The sequence below is a fragment of the Podarcis liolepis genome (genome assembly GCF_965112155.1).
Source record: "Podarcis liolepis genome assembly, chromosome: 1".
Taxonomy (NCBI): Eukaryota; Metazoa; Chordata; class Lepidosauria; order Squamata; family Lacertidae; genus Podarcis; species Podarcis liolepis.
This window is the reverse complement of record NC_139554.1, coordinates 48,728,086-48,751,787: the sequence shown is the minus strand read 5'-3', so window position 1 is coordinate 48,751,787 and position 23,702 is coordinate 48,728,086. Positions and strand designations below refer to the sequence as shown.

The window sequence follows — 23,702 nt, the reverse complement described above, 5'->3', positions numbered from 1 at the left end:
GTGTGTACTTGATGGGACTAATGTAGCTTAAGAACCCTAACATTCATGTTGATTTGGTGCACACATGTGCTGGGTAAGGTCACAGCCATTGCATAGTAAATTCATTGGTATTGAAAATATTTTCATAGAATAGAGAAATATTTGTATTTTGATTCCCCAGGTTTTTCATTTTTCCTTTCTTGAGTTCAGTTCACTTACATTGCTCCTTTTCCCTGCAGCTGCTATTACTAATAATAATAATAATAATAATATCCGACTGGGTTTTCCCAGCCACTCTAGGGGGCTCCTGACAGAATATTAAAAGCACAATAAAACATCAAACACTAAAAACTTCCCTAAATAGGGCTGCCTTCAGATGTCTTGTAAAAGTCAGATAGTTGTTTATTTCCTTGACATCCGATGGGAGAGCATTCCACAGGTTGGGTGCCACTACTGAGAAGTCCCTCTGCCTCATTCCCTGTAACCTTCTCACAGTGAGGGAACTGCCAGAAGTCCCTTGGAGCTGGACCTCAGTGAACAATGTGGCTGAACAATGTGGGTGGAGACGTTTGTTCAGGTATACTGGACCGAGTCCAAGTCCTGTGGTAGCCACAGTGTTTGTCCCTGGTATGTTGTAGTACACGGAGATAACAATAAACAATATATTAAAAATGGAAATGCCCAGTGAACAAAACATGGGAACCTCCAGTCCTTGGCTTCTATATACAGAAGGTCTGTCTCCTTCCTGTGTTGTATAATCCGGATGGCTGACTAATATCTTCTGAGTCATTCAATGAGCTTGATCCATTCACAGTTCTAGGGGAAGTACTGCTATGGTACAATTATCTTGTTAAACTTTCCCTGTTTTGTATTCCCTTAAGGACAGGTGATCTCCCAGTGCCAGCTCACTATTTGCCTATTGTCTCCTGGGTAGGGAGGGGTGTAGACGTCACAGCAGAGGAGGAGGTGGCTAAGAAAACAGTCACTGTTTTAAAACTCCTCATGCAGAGAGATCGGCTTGCAGTTGCCCGCAGACGTCTTGGAAGGCACATTCACCTCCTACTGGATCAGCATGGAGGAAGGGAGTGGAATTCTGAAGGAAGGCTTTCTTGTTAAAAAGGTAAGCTGCAGTCACAGGCGATGTGTACATTACCAGCTTAAAACACAACTAGTTTGTTCTTTTTCTCAGCTTCTCTTGCTGGTTTTGGGGGGGGGGGGACATCAATAAGCAATGTTTCATAAGGAACGACAAGATAGATATGGATTGTGGCTAATGGCATGTGTACACCGCTTCCCAAATCAGTGGTGTGAGAGTCCCGGAGGCAGAGTGAATGAATGGGAGAGCACACACACAGCCACGGTTGTAATGTGCAGCCACAGTTTTATCTCTAGGTGGTTTCAGACTTGCAACCTCCTCTTTAAAAATGTGTTTGCCCTTGTTTGGGAAAGAGAGTGAGCTATAAATGTCAGAAGTAAATACATTTTGCCAGATTATTACTTTTCCAACATGAATGTCTCCCATAGCTAAGCAAAGGATGTATAAGGTTTAGATACTGCTCTAGAGTGCTGTGCTAACATTCTGCTAACATTCCTCTCTTGCTCTGACCTGCAGCATCTTATTCAATGTCAGGTCCTGTCTTGCATGCATGCAGATCTCCTCAAGATCCACCGCTGCTGTCATCTTTTATTCTTGTCTTCTTTTCAAGCAGCTCTCCCTATATCCTGCCCTTCTGACCTAGGGTGCAACAGGTCAGAGCAACAATCTAGTTCTTCTTGCTCTACCTGTCTGCTCATCTTGATCTTTTGCCTTTTATTGTGCACACTCAATTTATGGTAGGAGGGCTCCAGGTTCAAAATGTAGCCCAAGTTATTCAAATTATCCTTTTGCAATATCTGAAATATACCACCTCTCTTAATCTGTCATTGTCTTTATCAGATCTTCAGAAGGGCCCTAATTTCTAACAATTTATCCAGTCCAATGTGCTTTCCCTATGCTCATGTCTAAGGGCCAAATTGCACATGATGCAGGAAATTAATGAATGAATTTCTTTTCTCTACTTCAGAGAAGCCACAGAATTCCTAATTTGATTGGGCATTTATTCTTTCTCCTCCCCACCATGCTCTTTCCCTGATCTAAGTTGCTCCCAGAGGTTTCCATTAGCCCCACTAAGGGAAAACAGGGAAAATGGAACAGAGACTACGTAGTACTGCAGTTGGCTGACAGAGCCATCTGCTTGGGGGTAGAGTGAAGAAGATAAGCAAAGAACTTCTGGATCAGGCCAAAGGCCCACCTAGTCCAACATCTTGCTTTCACAGTTGCCAGACGATGTCTATGGGAAACCTGCAATCTCTGTCCATTGTGCTTCCAACACCTGATATTCAGAGGCAAACTGCCTCCAACAGTGAAATGTCCCGTCATGTTGTTGAGATAGCAATATGTTGGGTAAACTAAAAACAGATGAGAACTGCTGTATGGGACTTGAGAGCATTTTCTGAAATCAGGGTTTTTAAAGCTAGAACCCCACTCCATGCTATGTATGGTTTGAATCCTCTCTGTTGTAAAAATTAAAGGTGAGGAACACCAAAAACATGTCACTGCCTGAGGCAGAGTACCAAATGATGCCTCCCCCATGCTAGGGCCCACCACTTCAAAAAGTATTGGATTCCCCCCCCCCAAAAAAAAAACTATTGCAAAAAATAAATAAAAATCTACTGCCCTACCTTGCTGCATGGTAGAGTAGGACCTTTTGAGAACCACTCATGTCTAGTGACTGTAAAACTGAATTTGGATCTGAGTGAGACAAATCTATTTCATTAGTTGGGGTGAATCAGCATCTTTCCCATTGTATAATAGTAGTTAGTGCTTTTCCCCGGGGATACTAGGGTACTCAGTACTGGCACCAGGTTATTGTGATCATATACCTATAATGACTGCCTGGGAAAATGTGCTATCGTTGCAAAAAGCTCGCTTGTGGAATCACTAAAGTACATCTGGGGAAACCTTGGATTTGTGGAAAGAAGGTAAGAACTCGTTTTAAAGTCCTACCAGATGAGAGCACATTAGAGGCTATATAAATTATCAACTGAGTGCAGTGAGTAAAGCAGGTAATAAATGTTGTTTATAAGTTGCACCTAAGATTGACACTTTTTGTTTGCAGGGACATGTTGTCCACAACTGGAAAGCAAGGTGGTTTGTTCTTCTCCAGGACAGACTGCTCTATTATAAAGTTGTGGGAGGAAAGAAAGAGCCTTCTCCAAAGGGCAGGATTATTTTGGATGGCTGCACAATGACTTGTCCATGTTTGGAGTATAACAGGCCGGTATGTCCAATTCTCTTCCCATTTGGTATAAATTACTGTTGCTGTGTTGGCTCTAGAAAATGGAACATATTAGAAGGGGGCAGTGCTGGTACCGTGTATGTGTGGGTCATATTAGCTAGGACATTCTCCCATTAGCTAGGGGTGAAGAGCAGTGTTGAAACTGGCTACTTCTGAAAAAATGTTGTGAGATCCTATCACAAATCTTACACATTTTCTCTAGTTTAGCTAGGAAAGGCAAGTGATAGATATACAACTTTATCATACTGTATTTTAAAAAATTGAACATATTATAGTATTCACACATCAAAGCAGCACACCTGAAACCCACACTTATCCTTAATTTCCAGGAGATGGTAGGTAGATAGATGATAGATAGATAGATAGATAGATAGATAGATAGATAGATATGATAAATAAAACACAGGTAGATTTATCATGTAGTTTTACCTGTGAAAATGTTTGATCACATCTGTTTATCACCAGAAAGGCAAAGCGGTTCAAGATCTCTCAAATTTCAGTAAATATTTCTGAGTGATGCACTGATAATTTCTAGCAAATAATGTAATGTTGTTTCTTGTGGGTTTATTTGTAGTTGGTCATTAAACTGAAGACAAAAACAAACACAGAGTATTTCCTCGATTTCTGCTCTCGAGAAGAGCGTGATGCCTGGGCGTTGGATATAACTGGTGCTATTCATGCTGGCAACCCAGTGCAAGTCCAGCAACTTCACCGCATGAAAAATTCCTTCAAACTGCCCTCAAATATCAGCCTGAAGTAAGTGTTAAATAATCCTTCCATCTTCTTTCCTGCAATTTGTGGGGTGTGTGTAGCCCAGTTTGTATATAACACTAAGCCAGACTGTTGCTAAATGTGAACATGCTCATAGCAAATGTCATGGCTGCTTCACTTCTCCCCCAGTTCTGCTGCTGTGCTACCTGAAGCTAAGCCATGGTTTAGTTTAACATTATGTCTGAATCCAAGATTGTGGTTTGTCTCAATTCAGACAAACCATAAGTTGTAGCCAAGGTTTGTTTGGGCTAACCACTCATGGTTGTTAAGGGGAAGAAGTTTGTGGGCTCCCCATGGACATCTGCTTGGCTACTGCAGGAGAATAAATGCTGGATTAGGTTGACGTTTGGTCTGATTCTGCAGGGCTGCTCTTATGTTTTTATAGACCTGAGGCTCAGGGGACTCTCTGGACAGTGGGTGCCATCAGGGCAGGACTTTGGGGCAGAAGCTCAGAGCCCCACTTCATAGAATGACCAGGAGGACCCCCAAAGGCAGCAAGGCTGGTTTACCACATTTTGAAGTGAAGTAATACGCCTTACCATCTAAAGAGGGACCCCACTGGAATATAGTCCCAAGACTGAGCTTACTTGACAGCAACATAGAATGAGATGCATTCAAGCAAGGGCATAGTGCTGTTTGCCAGCACCCGGGGCGGGTGTAGAGTGTGCTCATCTGGCCCTTGCCACCGCCACCGGGCAGGCACTCACAGGCGGGGGAGGGACATGTGGAGGGTGAATATCATCCCCCGCATTCCCCAGCCTGGTTCGCCTGCCACCCCCAATTGTGCATCCAGGGCAATTGCCCCATGCCGCCCCCCCACCACTACGCCACTACTTGATTGAATCAAGGGTAGAGGACTGAAGGGACAGAAATCAATGGTACTCTCCTGTGTGTAACTGGAATTGCCTTCCACTCATGCCTGAGGTACTTTCAATCGAAACTGTGCTCTTTATTGGCTGTATGAATTGAGACAGAGGGATTTGAGTCCCCTCACAAAACCGGATTCTCTGTTTTCTTAAACATTAACCTTTTTGCTGGTTTTTTTCCAGTCACATTGTGGACAAAATGCATGACAGCAGCAGTGGAATTAAGCTCACACCCAACACAGAACAAGGCAGCACATATAAAGAAAGTTTTACAGGTAGGCAAACCGCATGTTATTAGCCTCCTAGTACTTCAATATAATCTGATGCAAAGGAATGTTGTTTTCTCCCAGGGCCCACCATGGTGCAGCTTCAGAACCTTGTTTTCATTATTAGGGCACAGCCCTGGGACATGAACAATACATCTTCAGTGATTTCTCTCCCACTAGTAGCTACAGCCAGACCTCACATGTTGGTGATTAGATGGAGGTACTTACGCATTAGTGGGAGTTGGTTCCAAACCTAGTATTTGGGTAGTGTTTGGAGTGTGGGGTGGGTAGCTAACATGGTGCCCTTCATATGGTGTTGAACTACAACTTCTATCAGCCCCAGCCAGCTAAACAAATGTCTAGAGGTGATTGCAGTTGGTCCAACTGCAGTTGGAGGGCACCACATTGGCTACTCCTCAATTGCTTTAGGACCAGGGGATTTGGGTTCAATTCCCTACTTGGCCGTGAAGTTCACTGGGTGACTTTGAGCCAATCATGGCGTCTCAGCCTAATCTACCTCCCTGGGCTGTGATGAGGATGAAATGAAAGAGGGAGACCCGTCTACACTGTACTATGCTCCTTAAAGGAAAGGCAAGATTAAAATGTAAGGGGAAAATACAGTCTAGAGCCCAAACACCTCTAATTTTAGGTATCATTTGTGAATTGTATGTGTGCGCGCTTCACAGAATCATAGAATTGTACAGTTGAAAGGGTTCCCTTTGGCTGCAAAGTGTCTTGGGCTGGTCTAGAATGAGGTTATCCAGAAAGACAGTGCTACCTGCCAAGTTTATGAAAATGTGCATGCAAATGTCTGCTCTTCAGTCAGGTTAGATTACAATTTAAGACTCATTTCTCTATTAGAGGATGAGTACTAAAAACCTCTACCTTCCTTGGGAATTGACTGGCTGTTTGCTGTTTTTGCTCACCTGTTTTTGCCTTGATTCTTTTCAGGCTCTGTGCTGGTTGACTGGCTGATTTCCAATAGCTTTGCAGCCTCCCGTCTAGAGGCTGTCACCCTGGCCTCTGTGTTGGTGGACGAAAATTTCATTAAGCCTGTGGGAGCCCGCAGTGTTGAAGCCATGAGGAATGGTGATTTGACAGAGCAGTTTTTGGATGACTCTACAGCTCTGTACACATTTGTAAGTGATGGGATTTCTGGAAGTCTCCTTTCTGCACATGAGGACACTAAAAAAAAACGGGGGCACAGTGTGCATACGCATTGGAGAGACTGATAGGAAAGATTTGCAGCAAATGAAAATCAGGCCAAAAGATAACTGGGGCAAAATCTTTCTAATGCTTTCCAAGTTATATCTGACTAATACTGTAGTTGGACTTTGGGTTGGGTGTGGACGTGCAACAGCAACAGTTTGGCGTTTATCTGGATGCAATATGGGAACAGCTCATTGTAGCTGCAATAATGAAACTTAATTTATGCACTTCTGTGCCTGTTTATTAGTGAGGGGGCAGCAAAAGGCCCTCTGGGCCTCTCTAGCAGCATTATTTGCTGGGAGTGGTGGCAGCAGTGCTGAGACCTGCAATGGGTGGTTGTGAGCCAGCTGCCTAGGAGTGACATCAGTAGCGGTGGGCACTTTAAGAGCATTGGGGTCCTGCCAACTGCCTGAGGATACTGGGTGCTGAGACCATCCCTGCTGTTTATTGTGTCTGGCAAAAAAACTGCTTTGAAGATGGAAATTTCTATGACTGAGAAATGAAAAGTTCCATGTTAAAGGAGGAAAGGAACGCTTCTGTATTTTGTACTCGTTTTGCTACCGCTACCCCCAATTTCCCCAATATCTTTAATTTTTATTGCAGGCAGAAAACTATAAGAAGAGAACCACCTCCAAAGAAAATATTCATCTTAACATTATTGAACTGAGTGGCACCATTTTAAAACAAGGATTTTTAATAAAACAGGTAACCATGACTTCTGAATCATGTTGGCAAGTGGAGAATGGGAGACTGGGCAATGCTGTATTTAGTGTCTTCTTAAGCTCTTTTTAAAGAAGAAAGTTGGGTTATAAAATTAAATAATATGGGTTGTATCTGCTTGTACAATAAACTTCCACTTGTCCAATGGGACTTCTCTCTCCTCTTCTGCTCGTGCCCACCCTCGAAAACTGCTCCAGTGCATTGGGGGAGGATCTGGAGTAGAACTGAGGGGGGCACATGAGGAGAGGAGAGAGAGGAGAAGTGAAGTCTGCTGACGTACTGTTGAATACAACCCTAAGATCACAATCACATGAACAGTGTTGCAAAAGAGTGCACATAGGACCAAATGTATAGGAAAAAAATGTGGTGTTCTATGCCTAATACTTCAGTAGGAAATATATATATGCCTTTAGTACACTAACTGGAATCCTTGCAGATATGTTACCTTTCCTTTAGCAAATAATGTTTGAGGTGGAGAATAATTGAGAAACACAATCTTTCACCTGATGTGGTACAACACAAAAAGCCCTGGGCCTTGTGATATTTCTAAATGTAAATGTATGGTTTAGCTTTCTGTGTGACATAAGGAATGCTGTTCAAATCATAATCGGAAAAAACAATTTTCTGACCAGGAAAGCCTTTGATTCCCGCCCCCCCCCCGCCCCGACACAGAACTATCTATACTGATTTCAAATAGTTTTGTAAATCAGGTTGTTCCCCCACACACTTCAGTGCACTGAAAGTTAAAATGGAATTAAGAGACCATTGTGAAGTGCCTTGGTGAATAGAATCCCCCAGAAGGATTTGTGCACCAAGTGATCCTTTTGAATTGTCATTCTCAGCAGAATTCCAAAATAATTTGCACTAAAATCAGATCTTCTATGAAACAGCGGTCCCAATGTGTACATTATTATATTCCGATTCTGAAGCAAATTTGGTTCTCAAAAACAAGCATTTGAATCTAGCCTACAGTTGCTATTCAGAAACTTCTGTCTTTAATTGTTTGAGCTAGGAAAGGAAGTTGATGTAGTGGCTTAGCAAAATGCACAATGACTTCAATTCTGCCTCCGACGATGTTTCTTTGTCTAACTTACTTGGCTATGACAATATTCCTCTGGGCTAAACCTGTTTCACAGGACTGTTGTGAAGATAAAATGTGGTAAAACAGATAACGAGAAATGTCTCAGTGTATGCAGATCTACAGGCCATTTCAGAAGGACAAACTGAGAAATGGAAGGTGAAATGGATCTATTAATCTTTTCAACTTTTAGGGACACAAGAGGAAAAACTGGAAGGTGAGGCGCTTTGTCCTGAGGGCTGACCCTGCTTTCCTACACTATTATGACCCCACAAAGGTGAGATGGTGGACTCCCAGTACATAAACTATCTCATGTCTTGTGTGTAACTTTTTGGTAAAATAGATCTGAATTTTTTTGTGCTTAAGTTAGAATCATGTGAGGCTGAAACTAAACCTCTTGTGGTCAACAAATGTGGCATCCTGGGGTGTGTGTGCATTTCGTTCCCCCGCTCCCTCAATTGTAGGGGCAAGGCCACATGGCGCTGTGTTTTGTTGTTATGCTAATTAGGTTGGTTGCTGGAGTTTGGTCTGTGGCTGTGTGCACACCATATATTTAAAGCTCATTTCCTTCAAAGAATTTTGGGCACCGCAATTTACTCCTCACAGATTTATAATTTCCAGAAACCCTTAAGAAACTACGGTGCCCAGAATTATTTGAGGGGGGGAAATATGCTTCAAAGGTATAATTCACAGCCTGTGTTGATCTAGATTGGATTTATAACACTGCTGGGTTGATTTTATCAATTTATTTATGATTTCATTGAATTATATAATATGTGTTGGTTTTTTGATCTTGCTGTGTATGTTGCCTAGATAATGTTTTTATTAAGGCAAGTCATAAATGGAATCAACTATTAAATAATAGATGGACAAACTGTCTGATGCAGTATAAGACAGCTTCCTAGGTTCCTATAATTCCCCCCTTGTCTTTAGAATTCAGCTCTGTTATTAAAACACTTTGGAGGAAGACATGTATAATTTTTTAAATTAAGATACTACCTCTTTACATAATTAACACCTAGAACCTCCAGAGGCCTAGCCCAAAGAGGAACAGGCTGGGACAAGATTCATGTTGTGCTGATGTGGCCAGCTACTGCATGTCTTGCCAAAATAAAATGTGTTGCATAGAACATATAATTCATATTCCTTACTTCTCCATTTGGACTCTTTCCACCCACCATAGGAAGATAACCGACCGGTTGGAGGATTCTCTCTCCGTGGTTGCCTTGTCTCAGCATTGGAAGATAATGGAGTCCCAACAGGCAAGTATGAACATAACAGTTCCTTTGGTTGTGGAGCTCTTCACATGTTCTTTTCTTATTTATGAATAAAGTTTAGTGTGAATCAGCTGATTACACTGGGAAAGCTGAAGCCATTTCAGATATTAGGGCCTGGGCTCCCAGTTATGGGAGATTAAATGGTAATGGTGATGGGCATAATGAAATCCACACCCTCCTATTTTAGTCAAATCACACCTCCCCTGTAGGTTTCCAAAAACAGTAGTTTAGGAAATTGTCATAAAGGCCAGGGGGCCAGGCCCTGTTTGCCCCTTCTCCAGTCTGAGCACCAATTAGGGCACCTTGAAAAACTGTGACAATAGGACTGGCTGTAGCTCTCTTGATTATAAATAGCTGGCTCAAGCAGCCATATCGCCAGATTAAGGACAGTATAGCATGGAGAAAATAAGTGTTGCTTTTTTGGCCTTTCATGGCACTTGCGTGGATGGGAGGTCATGTAAAGAATTCAACATCACATCACTCTTCTGATCAGTGCAAGCATTTCTGCTTTTCAGATGAAATGGTACACCCTTTCCCCTTCTGCTGTTCTAGGGATTCTCCCAACCCTCCAAAGTGGATTTGGACAAGGTGTGTGGGTGTTCAGGCAGACAAGAGGGGGAAGAAACCCACTGTGTTAGCGGGAGCCCTTGCACTAGCTTCTGCTAGCACACCGGGTTAGCTGGATCCAGATCCAAGCCTGTATTCATATCAATGCAGTGGTACACTCTTTTATCAACAAAAGCAAAACTGTGTTGAGTTATCAAACTCTCTCCCTTGTGAGATTTTGCTGTTACTGCAGCAATTGTGTTGTCCCTGCGCCTTGCTAACATTCCCCTCCTTTTCCTTTTTGTTGCAGGAGTGAAAGGGAATGTGCAGGGCAACCTCTTCAAAATCATAACAAAGAATGACATTCACTACTTTATACAGGCCAGTTCCAAGGCAGAGAGGGCAAGCTGGATTGAAGCCATCAAACAGCTAACATAGACATTTGCATTATGTGGACAAAACCATAGACTTGGATCATTGCTTTGGGGGTAATATAATGGTTGGTTTTTGAGGTGCATAAGTGAGTTGTTTCAGCCAAACAGAAAGCCTGCATCCAACAAATCTACTCGGGCCTTCACCACACTTTCCCTATCTGAAGACTTGTACATTCAGATTTTTTCATAAGTCAGTTCCTGTATGTGGTCCACAATACTTATGCATCATTTTCCTAGAATCATTCTGGGAATTCTGAATACTCAACCAGGTACATTCATCTGAGTAAAGCTAAATCACATGACACAGAATTGGACAAACCTAGAATGGGGACATCAAGCTTGGAAATTGAATTGGACCTCTGCCATCCGTTTCCATTCACCTTTACAGCCCAGAAGGATATAGGATGGGATTCGCCTAACAAGCCCCATCAGCAGAAGCCCTGCATAAGGATTCCCACTTGTGCAATGGGTCTTTCTCCTTTCCTCCTTCCATTCCCCCTGAAGTTGCCTAGGGTGTGTGTGTCCAGAGAACACCCAGAATAGCATGCAGAGGGAGAAGAGCAGGGGAAACTTTTCTGCCTGTCAAGATGAAATACTTGTACAAACGGAAGGTTCATCATAGCGCAACACTGAATTCCTCCCAATTTCATTGCCAGCTTTTAGATGGTTTTAAGCTTCAGTTCTGTTTTTTTATAGCATATTATACATTTTTAAGCTGGCCTATTTGTGTATGACCATATGAAAGTTCATGTATAGAGCCCACTGGCCAGTTTGAGTTCCTGAGAACAGTTCACCTCTTACAAGCAGAAGTACCTTCTGCCAGAAGGCAGAGGAAAAGGGGAAATGGCAGGTCCAATATTTTTTATGTTGTGTTTTACCTGTGGGAAATTAATTTCTGTAGAGGATAATGAGGCTAGATGTCTCAAGATGGGTAACTCCTGCAGATTGAACTGCATGCCAAATATAGTATTTTCTTTTCTTTTTTAAGTAAAAATGTCCCATGAAACACTTAAGAAGCTCTGACAATGAGGTTTCACAGAAGGTAATTACCATATTTAAAAGTGATATTTGGGGTATGTTTTAATGATCTTCCATATTTTTTTTGTATGATCTTTTCTATGATTTGTTTGTATTTCCGATTTGTTTATTTATTCTGCAGCTGTAAAATTGCAAAAAAAGTTTTTTAAAAAATAAAATAAACAGTGATGAGCCACTTGTGGTATGCCTTTAAATGTTAATAATTTCAAAAGCACAAGAGACTTGCTGACAAGCATAAAGTTGGCCTATGGATTTGGTTGTTTGTGGAAAACAACTTTATATAATAAAACTCAACAGTCACAACCAGAGGGAAAGATGATGTGCAGAGTTGCTGTGTTTGGTTGCCGGTTCAAGCCTGAGCATATATTTTTAAACACTATAATATGAAACCCTCCCACTCAGTTTTGGAAATTACTATTTTCTGTGCATCCAACCTTTCATACCAAAACATTTGCCCAGATCCCAAATGCACCCACAGAGAATTCTGTGTGTTTTCTCTGAAGTCATAGCAAGAATGGGGAATCTGTTGCCCTCCAGATGTTGTGAGACTCCAGTTTCTTTCAGCCCCAGTCAGCATAACCAATGGTCAGGGATGATGAGAGCTATAGTCCACATTCACCATCCCCTTCACATAGGAAAGCTTGATGAGACCTTGAGACTAATTCATATAAATTCTGTATATTGGCTTCTTAAAATGCAACTGTTAGGGAAAAGGTGCATGTAAAGTCCTGTCTTCCTAGTCTGATCCACCCTTATGTTGGGGGCATGCACATGATGTGGAATAGGGACTGATTTATTAGGAATGCTCCTTTTTCTCACCACATTGTTTTCTTCATGTTGTCATTGCATGACTGTCCACACCAGAAATGCTTCAGATCAGATGATGTACAGCTAGAAAAAAGTACAACTACATATGTGCTGCCTTTTACCATATGGTAGCTTATTATAGGCTGTGTACATAGTCTCATTAACTCTACATCCTCCCATTGCTGGTTTAGGAAATAGTGTACACATGATGATAGCTACGCTTCAAATCTACCCTGTCATTTCTTATTAAATACTGTGTTTTGATGCGTTTCTCCTCAATCCAGCTTCAATCTGAATTGAGAAAAAGAATCTGAGTTTTAAGCTGGTGATGTGTAAACAGCCATAGACAAAAGTGCTGCAGCTTGAAAAGAATGCACATTGAAATATATTGCTGCAACTTATCAAGGTATAATAAGGCTATTTATAGAGCTCAGCCTTCATTTAAAATCTCAAGAAGCACACATAAGAGCAAAAGTAAGGAACAATATCCAATGGCATAAGGAGAACATTTCTTCACCAACCAAGGGGAGATAGGGGATTATATATTCTTTTCTTCAAGCCACTTTGGTGAGCTTGATGTCTCCGGAGATTTGTAAAGCTGTCACCCTTTGCATAGGCTGCACACGGTGAGTGAAACTGCAGAGCTGACGTCCATCAAGCAAAACCCGAATCTGCTGATGTTCACACAAGAGCTCCATCTGAAAAAACAAAGGAGATCCATGGGTGGCAGGGGCAGAGACTGACAGCAATCCCAATAAAGTTGGGCGCCCACAAAGTAATGAGTCGAAAGCTTATTGATTTCAATGGGACTTGATTATGCGTAGATGCTTTTGAAAATCAATTGGAAATATTACACTGGAAGATCTACCGTACTTAAATGGCAACCATATTTTATTATGACTTGACAGTCTAGAAATATCTTTATAAATAAATAAATGGTCTTCCTTTTGATCCTGTAAATACAGATGGAGCAAATAGAGGACATGTTTATTACAAACACGACTACAACTTTAGTTCCAAGCACCTATAGTTAGATGATCAGAAGAGTTGAAAGAGAAAATCTGCCTGAGGCCTTGGAGAGCTGCTGTCAGTCAAAGGAGACAATACTGGGCCAGCGAGTCTTAGGCAGTTTATATCTCTGTCTATATATCTGTCTCCCATACTAGCAAGTAAAATTACCTTAAATGACTCCCCTGTTGTAAATGGGAAGTAGGGAATGGTCTTTTCCTCTTTACCCCATTTCCCAGCAATCCGTGAATTCCGGACAATGGATTTCTCAAGAAAGCTGACTGCAAACAACAGCCCAATGTCCAGATTGGCATCCATGGGGTCACAGAGCAAAGTCACTGAAAAACTTGAAGGAATGAACATGTGATAAGTAACAATTCAACAATCTAACATAATAGTGAGCTCATTTATCACATGCTGTGGCATTATAATGTCATATTTGTTTCCAGGGTAAGTATGGCCTAGTCTAAGGATGTGAAAGCTGTGGCCCTCCAAATGCTGTTACTGCAGCTCCCACCATCCTTCGCCATGGGCCATGTAGCCTGGGGTTGGTGGGAGCCCAGCAATTTCTCTGGAGGGCCACAGGTTCTCCAACCCTGCATTAAATGCTTACCTCCAGCTGCAATTGGAGAAAAGTAGCTAAACTGCACTCGCCTAGACGCTGAAAAAGCATTATGAGAGCTGTCCAGAAACATACATCAGAAATGACATAGAGCCTGCCTTTTTAGTGTGACATCATCATAGTGCTCTGTAAGAAACAGCACAGATATATGAGGCGATGATGCATTGTGCGTGGCTACTTAAGCAAATTTTAAACAGCTGACCAGACATGCAGATTAATTTTCCTTCAGCACCAGGGGTGATGGGATAGCTTCTTGCAGTACACATAAAGCAGCAGGCCAGATTAGAGGGACAAGGCAGAACAAAACAGCAACAGAAGAAAACAGCTGGGGGGGGGGGTACAGAAGGAACAGTTGGGTTCCCGCTTTCTGCCTACTGGTATGGCTGGCTCTGTGCATGGGGCATTATTCTGGGAATGCCTCCTCTGGGAACAGCTATTTCTCCTCCATCTTTGCATCAGAAGTGTTGGAATGATCCAGTCAAACAAACAAATACAGCAAAATTACGACCCCTTTCCCCTGCCCTCCCAATGGGAAGGATGGAAGCACAAGCACTGGCTCATGCGGGGGGGGGGGGCAATAGGGAGCCTTGGTGACAGTAGAGGCAATTCTGTGATGAATCAGGATCATTCAGTGCTCCAGCCACAACTGAAGCAGAGATGGGTCAGCAGGATTACCCATCCCCAGTGAAGGCGAATTGAAAGAAGCATGCAGAGTTCCAGCAGGCAGCCATCTTTTTGAGTGATTACTTTGGCTTCACAGGAGACTTAATTATGGAATCATAGAAGATTAGAATTGGAAGGGACTAGTGTCTGGATGTGTGAGCTAAGAATGGTCAGTTATGCTGTGCTGAGCTACAGTGCTCAGAAATAGTGAATTATGTTCAGTGCTCCTCTGATGTTCTCCATATTGACGATACTATCTCTCCCTTTTTGCCCAGCTAATGCTATTCTCAATAGATCTGCACCTATGAGCAATTTTCGCCAGATACATCCATGAAGCAGCTGCTAGAATGCCGGCTGACACACTTGCCTCTTGGGGGCAGGGCATATTACCCCCATGATAGTGATTTTCATGGTTGGCCTTAGTCCTCCTTTAATCTCACCGACGTATTTCTCCACCTAATGGGGGAAACAATAATTCTGAATATGTGTTTGAAAATGACATCTGTACAATAAAATACAAAGCTGCATATTTATCTATTACTAATACTATACGTACACAGGAGTTTTCTTCCTAGGTGTACCTGTCTTTTAAGCTCTGCATTAAAAACAACAACATAGAAATCTGCCTTATGCCAAGTCAGACTATTGGTTCATCTTGCTCGGTACTGGAATAATGTGACTGGCAGTGGCTCTCCAGGGTTTCAGACAGCGGACATTCCCAGTCCTCTCTGGAGATGCTGGGGTTTGACCCTGGGACCTTATGCGTGCAGAGCAAGTGCTCTACCTACAACCGAGCTACAGTCTTTCATCCAAAGAGCCACCCTGCAGGAGAAAGGAAAATGGGTGTGAAGCTCAAACCTTTTAACTGGAGTTCACTGAGGGTTACACCCAGATAACTGTACACAAGAGTGCTACCTTGGACCGTAGGTCTTGCTGAGGATTGCGCTGCCTCATGAAAGCATTTCTTTACACCTGGGGCCCGCAATGTGGGCCCTACATCATTTTCAGACAGCCCCCTTGGCCCTGACCCCTCTCAATTTTTTAAAGTAGTTTTTTGGGCTTTTGGTTGGTTAGGGAGCTGACTTTTAGAAAGATTGCCTGCTTTTTTTGTCTCGGTTTTATTTGGGGGAGTTTGCGGGGAGGACTAGGTGTTTTGCATGTTATGGGGGTGGGTGAGCATCACCTGTTTTTCTTCCGTCAAATGGATATTTATGGTACCTCCAACAGTTCCAAATGTACCCTCAAGCCCGAAAAGGTTGAATAACCTCGTTTCACACTTTGGTTACTCTAGACCAGGGGTAGGCAAACTAAGGCCCAGGGGATGGATGCAGCCCAATCGCCTTCTCAATCCGGCCTGCAGATGGTTCGGGAATCAGTGTGTTTTTACATGAGTAGAATGTGTCCTTTTATTTAAAATGCATCTCCGGGTTATTTGTGAGGCCTGCCTGGTGTTTTTACATGAGTAGAATGTGTGCTTTTATTTAAAATGCATCTCTGGGTTATTTGTGGGGCATAGGAATTCATTCATATTTTCTTTCAAAATATAGTCTGGCCCACCACATGGTCTGAGGGATAGTGGACCGGCCCACAGCTGAAAAAGGTTGCTGACCCCTGCTCTAGACTTAATAAATGTGTAGTGAACAGTCAGTGTAATACAATGCTTACAATGTCAGACTGGAAATGGAGACCTGTGGCTGTGTACACACAACATATATTTAAAGCACATGACTTCCCCCCAAAGAATCTAGGAACTGTAGTTTATTAAGGGTGCTGGAAATTGTGGTTCTGTGAGAGGTAAAGTGCTTCAAATGTATGGTGTATACACAGCCCCAGAGTCAAATCCTATGCTATGAAGCTCACTAGGTGACCCATCTCTCTCTTCCTTAGCTACCTCAAAGGGCTTTTGTGAGGATAAAACTGCAGGGGAGGACACAAGCGATGAAATGGGAAATGCTACCCCTGATCCTAAAGAAAGTGTTGTCTCCACTGACTTTCATTTCAAGGAAGCCAAACCCTAGGTAAGCACTGGAACTCCTGGAATTTCTCACCACTCAGAGATTGGGGTAGCACATAACAATATGCCTCTTATTTCAGAACTATTGTTTTTTATTTATATGCTAAAGCATGGTCTCTGGTTGTAAATACTTTGCCAGTTTTTGAAACATTACAATCTCCTCCCACCCTATACCCACTGCCAAATCCTGTTTAAGAGAGATGGCTACTCAGCAGGGATAATGCACCTGTGGCCCTCCAGATGTTGATGTATTAAAATGACCATTGGCTATGCTGGCTGCAACTGATGGGAGCTCTTGAGTCCAACAACATCTGGAGGGTCAAAGATGCCACATCCCTTGCTCACTAGAGGCATAGCAATCCTTCATTGAAACCTTCTTGAATACTCCAAGAACAAAACCACTAATCTCGTATTCAGGCATAACTTTCAACTCTTTCCCTCCAGTCCTTTGGAGAGATGGAGTGAGGGGACCTATCGCATGAATACTTGCTAGACAATGAAAAAGCACTGATCACAGAATGGAATGTAATCTGGAATGTTTGAAATGTGTGTCCAAACACCTCCCAGAGCAATTATGAACTGCCAGTACAAAAATGTACTGTACTGGATGACTCTTAAGCTGTGCACATGACATTTTATTCTAGAATCAAAGGAAACTGAGTGCTTGTTTTTCTCTACATAGTACACAAACAATCTAGATCTATTTGCTCCTGAAAAGTGCTTCATTCCAAAAATAAAAGCTCCTTGCAGATTGATTCTGTACTGCACCACAATGCCTGCACAAACACCAAGCCATTTGTAGCACAAAAATATAGTGTTTTCTCAGTCTGGAATAGTTCATGCTTGTCTTTAGCATGCTGCTTTCAATCTAGATTGATTCCTGGCCCTGCCATCCACAAGGATGGGTGTGGTTACTTGATATGCATTTTTTAAAAGTTTCCATGACCGTCATTGGTTTGTTAAAGCCTCACAGTTGCAAAACATTTCCCATTTTCAATTTAACCAGTTATTTCTACAGAATCTTAATCTTAAAATGCCAGCCACAGAAGTACTTTGCAGTAGCTTTCCTTGTGCAGCCTGGTTCTCAATTGATTTACTCAGAAGTAAGTCTCACTGCATTCCGTGGCAATTTATTATTATTAAATTTATATCCTGCCCTTCTTGCCAAGGTGGCAAGTGATTTTTTAAAAATGAAAAATAAAAATGGACTTAAAGCAGTTTCAAACATCTAAAACAATCATGTTATCTCACAACTAATAATTTCATGGTTGGCAGGAACTGCAGCCTTGACTGACACCTTTCACTGACATAGTCACTTAAAATGGGTAGAGAATCGCTTGGCTTATTTACAATATGGTAAATGTATGGAGGAAATGTATGCTGCTGTACTCGCAAAGGGGAACAGACTGGTTCAGTTTGTGTGGCCTCCCACTCTATGAGCCCTCTTTTTCTGCTTCTGATTTCAGTGCATCAGAAGCATTTAATAGCACTCTGTCTGAACAATGTGGATGCTGCAGCCAAACAAAGACATTTACGGGATTAGCACTGGCAGGCAAATCCATATCTGATTTTTCCCCCCAGGATTCAAAGAGATGTAACATTAAAATGAATAAGTTAAATAAAAACTCATTCGCCTCTTCCTCTTTACATACTTACACAAATACCGTATTTTTCGCTCTATAAGACGCACCAGACCATAAGACGCAACTAGTTTTTGGAAGAGGAAAACAAGAAAAATAATAATCTGAATTTCAGATGCCAGAACAACAAGAGGGATCGCTGTGCAGTGAAAGCAGCGATCCCTCTTGCTGTTCTGGCTTCTGGGATAGCTGCACAGCCTGCATTCGCTCCATAAGACGCACACACATTCCCCCTTACTTTTTAGGAGGGAAAAAGTGAGTCTTATAGAGCAACAAATACGGTAAATAGGCTTGCAAGAAAGTAGATTTTTCAATACTTACAGTTGTGCACCTGTCATTTTCCGTCATGTTTTTTTGGCCTGTTACACGCAGGCCTTCTTAGAAGTCTATGGAAAAAGTTTTGTTCTTTTCCTGCCTATAAGCAAAACAAACAAAAGAGCCAGAATAGAGGATGTAGTGGGGAACATTATCTCTAGCAAACACCAGTTAGACACCACCCATGCAGATAGCTGAGTCACACAACAGTCGACATCTTCAGATGGATGCTGGACAGAGTAAGAGGGAAGAATATTTGACATAATGCTTTGGGAATAGGGGAATTTTCATTTTGCCATGGATCAACCAGTAAGTTTCAAATAATGGCTTCAGAGGTGCAAAAACAACAACAGTTTTTATACACATATAATAGAGGATATACTTGTACCCTTGTCACATACAATGGCATATAAATAAATAATGCCTGGAAGTACATGAAAGTCATTGTGTTGAAAAGCACTAAGACTGACAATAAGGCTGAAGTAAATTAGTTCACGATCAGACCTGAATGGTGAAGTAAATGGCACCCAATGAAATGAAAATATAACAAGTTTTTTCACCCTACACATCACAATCCTATAATCAGAAGCAAGTAACACTCAGTTCTGCAGGACTTACTCCAAGGTAAGAGAGATTGCAGTCTTCATTGACCTAAGGAGTTATTTGCTATTAGAAGCTCTAATAATAAACACTATAAAAGAGTCACCTCCCTCCAAAGGGACTAGATGCATTCACATGTAATGTGGGTCCCACAAAGGTATTTCCTGAAATATACCAGTCCTGGATTTTCTGAACTGCACTGCAGGGTTGTAGTAAACTACTGTACTCTCTTCCACCTCTTAGCAATATGAGTATAACAATATTAGACCACTTTGCCATATAAAATACCCCCTATTCTCTTAATGATTAATTTTATTAGCATTAAGTATTGGCATGTTAACTGTTTAATATGTTTGCAAAGGTTGGGGTGATCCGTTTTCTTGATGTAAAAGATGACTTGGAGAGACTTACTACCTTTTGTTTTGGGGTGCACAGGCCCAATCACAGCTACACAATAACCCTCAATTTCAGAATTGTTTTCTATAGGGCCATAACCATTTCTCCGTTGAAGTCGCCTCCAGACTTCAAAATGAATCAAGAAGTTCCAGACAGTAGGTGTGTCAGTCTAGCATTTTAGTCTGTGTGCTCTGCTTTCCTAAATGTCGGTCACAGCTATTACTTGCTTCATTTGCTAGCAACATTAAAATATGACAGCAGGCTACAGTAGCTTTTTTTTTTAAAAAAAAGAATGGCTCGGAAGGCCTACACGTTTTGCCTGATGAGACACTAGCTTATTTTATTTTCTATAACGAAAGCTAGGGATCCGGCCAGCTAGTGGAATAAAGGAGGACTGTATGGTAAATCTGGGTAAATCCCAGCCAACCGAACTAGAGAGGATAAGGGAGAACGGGATCTTCGGATGAATACAAAATTTTAAAAATCAGTAAATAAATTGTACGTTATGCGGACCACGAGCGCCTGTCTTTCCAGACACGTGATATTTTTGCCCGCTTCAGAGATGGCAACTGTTGGGCTTCGATGCCCTAGAGAAAGATGGCGTCCCCCTTGCCCAATAAGCCGGTTGTTCCGCCTGTCGCTTCGATCACCTGATTAGCTTTTCAACATGGCCGCGGCAACCGGACTTGATTATGTATGGGAGTGCAGGTAGCGCTGATGACAGTAGGATAAGCTCCTGAGGCGAGGCGAGTGTATATTCTACTGGTGGTTGGACCTCTCTTCCAGGTGGGTCCTATGCGAGGCACGAGTTGCTGGTTCGCTGCCTGCGCTGCCTTTGCATGCCGGGGGAAAGTATGCGGAGGGTGGGGGCGAAAAGGAAAAACTCCGCTGGGTGAGAAGAGACGCAGGAGAGCCTCCTGCCGGGGGTATTTAGGCGGAGAAGTTCACATGAGATGGGCACGGCAGCTTGCTTGCCGAGACGAGCGAGGAAGGCACTAGTAGACTGTTGCGGGTGGTTATTTAAATATAGCCAGGCTTTTAAATTAACAGTTGCCCACGTGATGAGAGTAACCTTTTAGCAAAGTTGTCAAGTATAAAAAGCAGCCACGGAACGTCAGTGCTACATTCCTTTGCCCTCTTTGGAGTTAGCTCTACTGAGCTGGTTTGGTGGGACGTAATTCTGAGTGAAGGTACCTACTTTTAAGCTTGATACTTGAATAGTACTGCCTCTCAAGGTACTTCTTTAAGAAACTGAAATGTGAATTGGAGCAAGTTGCATGACCAATGGGGCTTGATTCATCATAGATTAGCTGGGCAAAGTTTATTTGGCAGTGAAAAGTTTCCCACAGAGCAGTTAAGTCGAATGTGGCACCATAAGAACTGTTCAGGTATAATAAATGAGCCCTGGTTTATTAATGAGTCCACTAGATGACTTAAAGTTTTTGGGGAGTTTTTTAACCTGCAGGAATAATTCTTGCTGGGCTAAAAGGTTTTGCTCTTCTTAATGCAGAATTTGCTAACCGTCTCTGGCTTAGGCTCAGCCCCAGCACCCTCAGAGATTTCCATATCCTCACAGAGATTTAATCCCTTTTTATAGCTTCCCTTGCCATCCATACTGTCCCCTGTATTTCCACTCAAGATCAGCTTAGTCTCTCAACTTGTTATTGTTAGGCCTGAGGGAAGGCTAGACAGCTGCAGTTTACACTTTCCTGTTTTCACTCTCACCTGTTTACCTGCAAATGTTTTTAAGGATTTTCAATGGGCAAACAAGACAATTGCTATTCTTGTTATTTTATAAAAGTGTTTGTTTGTTTTTGTGGACAATCAAATGTATTAGGTTAGCTGTCTGTCCTGCTAGACATTTTTACTTTGTGTATGGAAAGACTAAAGTTCCACTTCTAGACATGAATCTTTCTGTAAATTTCCATCTCTCATTTTAGGAAGTGCATTGTAAGTGAATGTTTGACAGATATGATTTAAGAATAGGATCTAATGTGTTCCAGTCTTTGCATTTTGAAGCAGGAAGATGCATCCATTTGGTAAGGAGGAATCTGCATCCCTGGAACGGCTCTTCTGGTTTTTTTGTGATTGTGTGAAGAGGGAAGACTGGGAACTTGCACAGGCCTGCATTCCTCAATTACACCGGTGGCAGGAAGATGGCTGTGAAAAAGTGGAAAGGATCCTTCATGCTTTAATAGTCTGCCCTTCTCATCTAAGGTGAGCACTACATCGACTTTTGGTAACTAACAGTTGAAAGTGTGTGAAAAAGTTGCAAGTTTTAAAATATTACAGTGCAGTCCTGTACATAGATGCTCCAAAGAAAGTCCCATTATTTTCAGTGGGGCTTATTCCCAGGTAATAATAATATTAATAATTTTAATTTATACCCTGCCCTTCCCAGCCAAGGCCGGGCTCAGGGTGGCTAACAAGCAATAATAAAAACAAGTTGAATGAATACAACTTAAAAACAAGATTAAAATACAACATTAAAATATTGAAATATTAAAGTGAATGCAGCCTTAAAGTATGTTTTGAGTGTGTTCCTTATTACAGTAATTTCAAAAGGGCAGCGGTGTTAGTCTTTTGCAACACAAATAACAAAGGTTATTGACTAACAAATTTATTATGATATCGACTTCTGTCAACTCCAGTTCACCATTGGATACATGAAGTGTTATCCTGAATAGCAGGAACATAGATATTTGCAGAGGGGAAGAGTGATTGTGAACTTTGAGGAAAGCAGGAAGTGGAATGCAGATGTGAAGATGGTAAGAATTACATAACAGGGACGATTCACAAAAAGCAATGTATCCTGACATTTGTAAGTCAGTTATTACATGTAATGTGATGACAAATGATTGTGGCAATTCCATAGACAAGCAATAGTACTGAACCTCTTGATATACTTACATTTACTGCTTTCCTCTTGCAGTCTCCCTTTGAATTTCCTTTGTTCAAGAATGGATTCGATTGTGGTAGAGCTTTGAGCACCATTGCTTTGGGGGGTTATGAGCTGCTCTCGCTAGGGCTGCAGTTCAAAGCAGTTCAAAAGTTACTGACATTTCTAGATAAATGAATTTAGTATGAAAAATGACTAATTTGGGGATGTCTCCTTGTAGGTGTGGATCGAACCACAGTCCTCAAAAACTTGCTTGGTTTTGGCTCCTTGTTTTGCAGACGTGGCTCGCATGGGAGCAGGTAAAAAAAATCTGTTCCATTCCAGATAAGAAAATACTTCTGTCCTAATTTGAGAAATTTTGTAGCACCCAATGAAGTTTGATAATTGCTGCTGTTTTACAAAAATAAATAAATCAGAAGGCTATTAAAGAAGGCTTTGGCTATGACCAGGCATAGGCAAACTCGGCCCTCCAGCTGTTTTGGGACTACAACTACCATGATTCCTAGCTAACAGGACCAGTGGTCAGGGGTGATGGGAACTGTAGTCTCAAAACATCTGGAGAGCTGAGTTTGCCTATGCCTGGCTATGACCGTAACATTATGCTCTTCTTCAATTAGTTTGATAGTGCAAGTCCTGTTGATATTCTGAATGGATAGGCCACAATGCAAAATAGCTAGCTCTGTTCAAATAGCAAAATGATGCATATAATGATGCTTTCTTTTCAGTTCTTGCAAAACACCAGTGGCAGTTCTAAGTTTTTGATGTTCCTGCCCTTGTGCATTGAAAGGCAGACTGACATGCAGAACTTACACAGATATAGATTCTGACATGGGGATAAAGTGATAAGAAAATATTCTGCTTCGTTTCTGTGTGCTAAGCAGCTGGTATAGTCATAGGAGTTGACTCAGTAAGAAAGTTGGCAGTCTTACTGAATCAGTGGGGCAAAAAAATTCTTTTAGATTTGGCAATGCCCCCCCCCCAAAGCACCACCCTCCAGCTCTCTGCAAGGTTCCCACAAATTGTTTCCTTAGATTGTAGCTGTCATTTTTTAAAACTAATTGAACCAAATATTTGGTTTATAAGTACTGGCAAGTAAAAGTTGTTGACTGTATGCCTGTCTATTTGAAATTGGTCTATTTGAGCAGGAAGTATCAAAGTAGACTGGGAAATAAGTTGCAATCTCTCCCCAGCTCCTAAAAGCTTTAAAACATCTAAA

The 23,702-nt window shown here is 41.9% G+C and overlaps 3 protein-coding genes across 10 annotated transcripts in view; 2 read left to right on the top strand and 1 right to left on the bottom strand.

Moving 5' to 3' along the window:
* Window positions 1–550: 550 nt before the first annotated feature.
* On the top strand, window positions 551–11,697 carry PLEK2 (pleckstrin 2). The gene is made up of 9 exons (XM_083461440.1): window positions 551–1,099; window positions 3,138–3,299; window positions 3,892–4,073; window positions 5,138–5,229; window positions 6,172–6,359; window positions 7,033–7,134; window positions 8,421–8,504; window positions 9,411–9,489; window positions 10,361–11,697. Exons 1-9 carry the CDS (start codon window positions 1,052–1,054, stop codon window positions 10,486–10,488), a joined length of 1,065 nt encoding a protein of 354 aa, XP_083317566.1. The 5' UTR covers window positions 551–1,051; the 3' UTR covers window positions 10,489–11,697.
* A 1,020-nt stretch (window positions 11,698–12,717) lies between these two features.
* Window positions 12,718–20,376, bottom strand: LOC310687121 (galectin-related protein A-like). Of its 5 annotated transcripts, none has more exons than XM_083461743.1 (5): window positions 20,238–20,376; window positions 18,598–18,691; window positions 14,990–15,078; window positions 13,509–13,683; window positions 12,718–13,027 (listed from the first exon to the last, which is right to left on the bottom strand). In XM_083461743.1, exons 2-5 carry the CDS (start codon window positions 18,622–18,624, stop codon window positions 12,884–12,886), a joined length of 435 nt encoding a protein of 144 aa, XP_083317869.1. In that variant the 5' UTR covers window positions 18,625–18,691; window positions 20,238–20,376; the 3' UTR covers window positions 12,718–12,883. The 5 variants fall into 5 exon arrangements, with proteins under 5 accessions (XP_083317869.1, XP_083317868.1, XP_083317871.1 ...); XM_083461742.1 differs by lacking the exon at window positions 20,238–20,376 and adding an exon at window positions 20,101–20,209; XM_083461745.1 differs by lacking the exon at window positions 20,238–20,376 and adding an exon at window positions 20,090–20,111.
* ZFYVE26 (zinc finger FYVE-type containing 26) overlaps window positions 20,235–23,702 on the top strand; it is a 43,454-nt gene continuing 39,986 nt past the window's right edge. For 2 of the 4 annotated variants that reach the window (XM_083459481.1, XM_083459479.1), the window contains exons 1-3: window positions 20,235–20,373; window positions 21,607–21,804; window positions 22,707–22,785. In XM_083459481.1, coding sequence (XP_083315607.1) covers window positions 21,614–21,804; window positions 22,707–22,785 — 270 coding nt within the window. In that variant the 5' untranslated portion in view covers window positions 20,235–20,373; window positions 21,607–21,613. The remainder of the gene's footprint in view (window positions 20,374–21,606; window positions 21,805–22,706; window positions 22,786–23,702) is intronic. The other 2 variants (XM_083459482.1, XM_083459480.1) reach the window with 1 other exon arrangement.

What these genes read in the sequence shown, in the direction of transcription:
- PLEK2 (XM_083461440.1), top strand. Translation starts at nt 1,052, where the DNA reads ATGGAGGAAGGGAGTGGAATTCTGAAGGAAGGCTTTCTTGTTAAAAAG. An exon ending in AAGGATTTTTAATAAAACAG is followed by an intron (nt 7,135 to 8,420) that starts GTAACCATGACT and finishes TTCAACTTTTAG; the next exon opens with GGACACAAGAGGAAAAACTG. An exon ending in ACTATTATGACCCCACAAAG is followed by an intron (nt 8,505 to 9,410) that starts GTGAGATGGTGG and finishes CACCCACCATAG; the next exon opens with GAAGATAACCGACCGGTTGG.
- LOC310687121 (XM_083461743.1), bottom strand. Translation starts at nt 18,624, where the DNA reads ATGACGGAAAATGACAGGTGCACAACT. An exon ending in AAAATGACAGGTGCACAACT is followed by an intron (nt 15,079 to 18,597) that starts GTAAGTATTGAA and finishes TTCCCCCATTAG; the next exon opens with GTGGAGAAATACGTCGGTGA. An exon ending in CAACAGGGGAGTCATTTAAG is followed by an intron (nt 13,028 to 13,508) that starts GTAATTTTACTT and finishes TTGTTTTTTCAG; the next exon opens with ATGGAGCTCTTGTGTGAACA.